Raw genomic sequence first — 6,531 nt, forward strand, 5'->3', positions numbered from 1 at the left:
GGATGTGAGTGTTGCGGGAGGAGGAGGGAAGGAAGGAAGGAAGAGTTTGTTTGTTTTTATCATACAAATCTCAGAAATGCCAGTCCAGTGCGGTGGAGCTAAGTTGTTGCGTGTTTGTGTGTTTGTGCCAACCCCTCCTCCCCCTCTTCGTTTGTCTGTCTGGAGTGGAGCTAACAGGGGCCTGGATCTTCCTTCAGTCTCTGGGCTGGGACTAGGTTTGGGGTAGGGGGAGTGGGGTGGGGGAGAAACTGGGGTGGAGTTAGTCGGCTGCCTATTTTCATATTCATTAGGTATGGGAGGCTACCCGAAGAGCCCTGCTGAGTTTCAAGATATAAAAGCAACTTAGGGTCCCCCCTTTCAAGACAAGACAAATTAAAGACGCAGGGTGAAAACAGCTCCGGAGCTTTCTCTTTCCCTTCCTCCTCCTCCTCCTTTCTCTCCTCATCCTCTCTCCCTCCTTCACTCCCTCTCTCCCTCCCTCTTTCCCTCCCCCAGCTTACAGCCCAGTCTCTGTGTTTCCAGAGGAGGCTTAGCACCAGCCTTAGATGATTATGGATTTTCTGAGCGAGAAGTTTGCCCTGAAAAACCAGCCGAGTAAAAACAGTGACTTTTACATGGGAGCAGGAGGCACTTTGGAGCACGTTATGGAAACTTTAGACAATGAGACCTTTTACAGCAAAACCTCCGCCAGCAAATGTGTGCAGGCCTTCAATCCTCTCCAAAGGGCAGAGCATCATGTGAGACTGGACAGGACATCTCCCTGTCAGGAGAATGGTGAGTCTTTCCCGATAGTAGATTGACTCCCTCCCAGAGCTGTCCACTTCCCCGAACTTAGCTGTGGAAGGAAGGAAGGAAGGAAGGAAGGAAGGAAGGAAGGAAGGAAGGAAGGAAGGAAGGAAGGAAGGAAGGAAGGAAGGAAGGAAGGAAGGAAGGAAGGAAGGAAGGAATCACAAGATAGTTTTGAGAAAAGGGAATGAAGTGAAAGGTGAAAGAAGAACGGGGTAGAAAAGTTGCAATTGTGCCGCCTCCCCCCCCCCTTTTTTTTTTTTTTTTTAAGAATCTCGTGTTAAGATTAAGGGAGACTTTTACGAGGCAAAGGAACATTCAGCCCGAAGATACTCTCTGCCTTCCGCCCTATTGTCGAAATGCTATAAAAATAAAGAGAGATCTTTTAGTCCCTTTAGGCTCTGTTCAGTTCTTCCTCGAGTGGGTTTAGTTCTCTCGCAGTCCTGTCCTCCCATTCTGAGATGCGACGCCAACCTTTCCTTGGCTATGCCCCGGGTACCTAGATAAGCCTCAAAGGATACCGTAATTGAATCAAGGCGCGGTATTTCCGTTCCACGCAGCCCTCAACTAACAGAAATCGATCAAAATCCATTAAAGAAGATCGCTGTCGTCACGTGTAACGAGTCAGATTGAGCTAGCTTGTGGTGAAATTCCCTTTTTATGGTCCAGGAAATGACATTATTTTCTTGTCAAATGTTGGCGGGTTGATGGCTGTTCAGAAGTGCGAACCAGACCCCGGAAGGCATATACATACATACACACAGATCTATATATGTATATGTACACACATGTATATGAACTTATATGTATATATACACATAAGCATATATGTATCATACACATAAATACAGATTCGTATCTAGCTTTGTCGATCTTTCTTTAAAACCAACAAACAAATAAAAAAGAACGACAATTCGATCTGAAGAGCATCGGGTTGGGCCGCTCTCACCCTCAAGCTACGGCCTCACCCCTACCCTCTACCTCCAGTCTCTTAAAGTATAATTCTTTTCGATTCAGCTTTCATCGCCCTCCTCTCCCAAACACTGTGTTCTAAAAGTCACAGGACCGAGAGTCTCTGGGGCTGCTTTGCTGCTTTGGGATACAGCTTCCACTCCAAAATGCGCCACTCTTTATCCGAGTCCAAATGTTATCAAAACAGACCATCTGTCTTTTCTATCTTATAAGTGGATGAGGACCTATTATTTCAGATATGACAGTTAAGGCACGTTTACAATTCCAAGCGGACTTTTTCCTTATCATTGTATATATACACCACAGTTAACCTGTAAGCTGTGGTTTCTTTTAAAACAACAAACCAATTAAACGGGAGGTATTTATAACAAGCCCTCCACACCACCACCCCAGCCCCCTCACTTTAATGAGGGTTCCAAAGCTGTCAAAAAATTGGACCGTAGGAGTTCCCTTTCATGGTGTTGCGAGCTCCCTGCCGAATGAAGTATTGCTTCTATTTTCGGTCTGCAAGTATGAGAAAGCACTTTAAAAAATTCTTCGAAAGATATTAAAACTACGGGAATATTTAGCTTCTACCCCTCTGCACATATTTTGAAAGGCATTGAGACAATCCAATTAAGAAGAAATTTAACAAACATAAACTGGTTTATTGGCTTTTGTAGGATGTGTAGTACACACAGCTTTTCATCTGCTTCTTTAAATATCAACATAAATTAGTTGAATTGTCAAATTTTTAAAAATGTTTTTTTTTGTTGATCATTGAAAATTAGAACAATTGTCACTATTTTAACTGACATAAATATTTCTATATTTCAAAATATATACTGGAAAAAATATCATGAATTGAAAAAAATCTCAAGTGACACCTGGAGAATATTTTCCCCACACAGTTTAATTGAGGGGTTATCTGGTGAATTAGTTTCTCAGTTTTTTTTTTTTTGAAATTTAAAGTCCCCCTCCCATTCTCTTGAGATGCCTCCCCTTTGGTGGTTAGATGTCTAAATTCTCCACCTTACTTTGCACATTTAGACGTAAGTTCTAATTTTCATCAACTAATTCCTTAGAAAGGGCCATCACTTTTTATTGCATCTTATTTGCATTTATAATATTTAATTACTCGCTTTGAAAATATGTTACAGTAACTAAGTGAGTTATGTTGGAGTTTAAGATGATTGTGTTTTGAATGCAAGTTGAAAGCTTTTAAATAGACTGAAATAACCTGAAAAAGAGAAATGGAAAATGGAAACTCTAATGTACAGGTAGGAATGGTCTGCCCTAGTTTTTCAGACTTTAGGTCCTATTTTTCTTTAATTATACATATAATATTTATGTCTTTATATCTAAAACTTTGTGAAAAACTTTTGGCTTAAATCATGCTACATTCTTGCAATTAAATCCCTAGGAAATTATTAAGAATGGCAGAGATCCCTAAAACAACCCGTAACATCATACCAGATGCCATCCTTTATAATGTTTTACTAGACGTTTTAACTTCTGTATCTCTATCCCTCCCCTACCCCCATTTGTGGGGCTGGGGGAATCAAGAAGAACTTTTAAGTTTTAGAGGGAATTGTATGAGTTATGAGTTATCCCAAGAAGGGACTTGTTTAGAAAAAGCTACAAACTCTATGTGTTATTTTTATTGCTAAAAGGTTCTCCTTAAGTCTTATCAGTGGTCAGTCTATTCTAAAAGAAAAAAAAACACTTCCAGAAATAGTAAGGAAACATAGGTTTTAAAAATAATTAGATCGCTTAATTATATTTTTTTAAATATTTGTCATGAATCTAAATGTGAAATTAATGATAAACATTGAGAAAATAGTTCTAAATTGCTAAATTGTTGATCCTGAGTGAGAGGGAAAAATCTAAGTTATGGGGTTTGATAAATAGCACCTAACATCAACTCAAAAATCCCTCCTAAACAAGTTTATATGTTCTGTGTCAAGTTGTAGATTTAAAAAAAAAACATTTCTTTTCTTTTTCTGAAGCACTTCAATTTTGTCTATTCAAAGGAGAAACTCAACGTTAAAAAGTTTTAGCTCTTTTTAAAAATCCAAATTACCTCTAGTCTTTTTCTAAGTTCTGCTTTTCTTTTCTTTTGCCTCCCCCCCCCTTTTTTTTTCTCACTGAACATTATTTAGACTAGGTATTCTCTTAAGGTTAAGACTTTGCTCTCAGCTCATGAGCAGGAACTGTTTCAGCACATGGGGGCTATGGTGTGTATGTGTGTGTGTGTGTGTATTTGTGTGTGTGTGTGTGTGTGTTTAGGAATCCCCCTCAATATTACCAATTGTACAACGGTCTTAGGTGGAGGAACACGTCTCTGGAATTAGAGTCCTGGGCTTATTTGCCTTTTCAATTTATTAAATACTAAGGCAAGCTTTTATCACATGCATTATAAAATCATTAGACTGATAGATCATTTTTACCAAATTTAATCAATTTTATCAAATTTAATATCATATTAAAGTACCAGAGAGAGAAAATTAGATAATACTGTTTTATATTTGATCCACATTTCCCCTTCCCAGACCCCTAACACCAACATCTTCCTAATGCTCTAAACTATAAACTCTATTTCTTCAACGATGTTTGTCTATTATGTCTTAAGACCTGTTATTTCCTCCCCCCCCCCCCCCCCGGGTCCAGTGAACTATGCGATTACTAAAGTAGAAGGACAGCCTCTTCACACAGAGCTAAACAGAGCCATGGACAACTGTAACAGCCTCAGGATGTCTCCAGTCAAAGGGATGCAGGAAAAGGGAGAACTGGATGAACTTGGTGATAAGTGTGACAGCAATGTGTCCAGCAGCAAGAAAAGGAGACATAGAACCACCTTTACCAGTTTGCAGCTGGAAGAGCTGGAAAAAGTCTTCCAGAAAACACATTATCCTGATGTGTATGTCAGAGAACAGCTTGCTCTAAGGACAGAGCTGACTGAGGCCAGAGTTCAGGTATGAACTTATTATTGAATATTGTATATTGAAATAACTGCCATAATTGAATAACTGAATTTTAAAACCTCAGAGTAAGAAAATCTTCTGTGACTTAAGGTTAAATAGAGAGTTAGTATATTCCAGTAAAACCACTTTTCTCTTTAAAAGGGAAATTATGTCAAACCATATTTTCTTTAGAAAAATGAATATTGCAGTTGATCTAAACAATATAAAACTAACCATTTAATAATATTAAAAGAGTGTCTTTTCATTTGTTAATCATAGGTGGCAAAAATCTAATAAAGCCAAGGGGGGAGGGGGGCACAAAATAATTTCTAAGTGTTAATGCAAAAATTGTAACTTTCTAAAGTGTGGCATACATTTGCAATATCTCTTAGTTACCAATATTTGAGGATAGTTTGGAGGATAACTATTTGTTATATACATATATACATAATATCAAAGAAATATTTACTCATGATGCTTTTTACATTGCATGTCATAATAAAGAAGAATATGTAATAACAGACACATTTTATATGGACATTTTATGAATAATATTATTAAAATAGGGCGTGAAAATTAAATGGTACAAATTTTCTAATCTCACTTGTTGCTAATCTATACTTTTCAAATGTAAATTATTATACTTATGAACATTAAATTATTTCCTTACTTCTATCCAGAAGCAGTGAGCATTGTTTCATTTTATAGTGGTTTTATTAGACATAGTTAAGTTTACCTTTCAAAGGTTTTAATTTTTTTTTCCAACAAGCTGGAAAGTTGAATGTTCCCTTTTAAAAGAATGTTACCTAAATATGTTTCATAGTTTTAAAAATAGAAATCAAAACTGGCATAACGTTATACTTCATCTGTTTATATTATTTGTATTAGATTTAGTTTTAACTCTTATGTTGTGGCTTTTTTCTCCCTTTTCAATGTTGCATGAAATATAACTAAAGGTTTATAAAGCAAATAATGTCAACAAACACTCCAGAGACTGTATATTTTCTTTGCAGTGTATATGTAGCCTGCTTTTCATAGGAAAGTTCTGAATTTAGCAATTCTGATTAATCATTAGGAAAGGAGTATGCAGGAAAAGCAGTGGGGATTTCTATCCTGAGTATAACAGAATTCCATCACAAGAATAATTATAAAGCCCTTACATCATTAAGGGCAACATCTGGCAATGCACGGATAACAAGCAGCAGATTTTTGTTCTCATTTGTGGAGACAAATGGTTATTTTATCTTTAGCTAATTTCTGGGAAAGCAATGCAAAAAGAATTTTTTGAGTGGTAAAAAAATGTTAACGAAAGTATAAATACATATTTACCCCTTCTCCTTTGGTTATTATATATTCAGATACATTATATAGGCATATGTCATCTATCCACATACAAACACATTGGCTGTGCATACTACCTGCTTTCCCCTTAAATATTAATTCAAGGTCTAATTTATTATTTTTTTTTTTTGTTCTGAGTCCATGCAGAGAGCCAGCTTGAACCTAATTTATGTAAGTTGTTCTCTTTCCTGCTTCTCATCAATGTAGTAATTGGCACCCATTTTAAGGAGATTGTTGAGGTCTTTTTTTTAATGAAAGAAGCTCATTAATAAATTCCCCTAGTATGTTCTTGGTGCCTCCTGTGGAGACAGAAGGGGATCCTTCCTTCCTTCCTTCCTTCCTTCCTTTCTTCCTTCCTTCCTTCCTTCCTTCCTTCCTTCCTTCCTTCCTTCCTTCCTTCCTTCCTTCCTTCCTTCCTTCCTTCCTTCCTTCCTTCCTTCCTTCCTTCCTTCCTTCCTTCCTTCCTTCCTTCCTTCCTTCCTTCCTTCCC

General features: G+C 37.4%; 1 protein-coding gene across 1 annotated transcript in view; it reads left to right on the forward strand.

Annotated features, from left to right (window-relative positions):
• Nucleotides 1-283: 283 nt before the first annotated feature.
• The window catches only part of ALX1 (ALX homeobox 1), a 33,859-nt gene continuing 27,611 nt past the window's right edge, over nt 284-6,531 (forward strand). Inside the window, exons 1-2 of the mRNA XM_069095075.1 lie at nt 284-774; nt 4,408-4,712. Of these exons, the coding sequence (XP_068951176.1) occupies nt 546-774; nt 4,408-4,712 (534 nt within the window). The 5' untranslated portion in view covers nt 284-545. The remainder of the gene's footprint in view (nt 775-4,407; nt 4,713-6,531) is intronic.

The sequence above is a fragment of the Petaurus breviceps genome, unplaced genomic scaffold (assembly GCF_028583685.1).
Source record: "Petaurus breviceps papuanus isolate PSGF00001 unplaced genomic scaffold, PetGlider_PUasm1.0 225, whole genome shotgun sequence".
Lineage (NCBI taxonomy): Eukaryota > Metazoa > Chordata > Mammalia > Diprotodontia > Petauridae > Petaurus > Petaurus breviceps.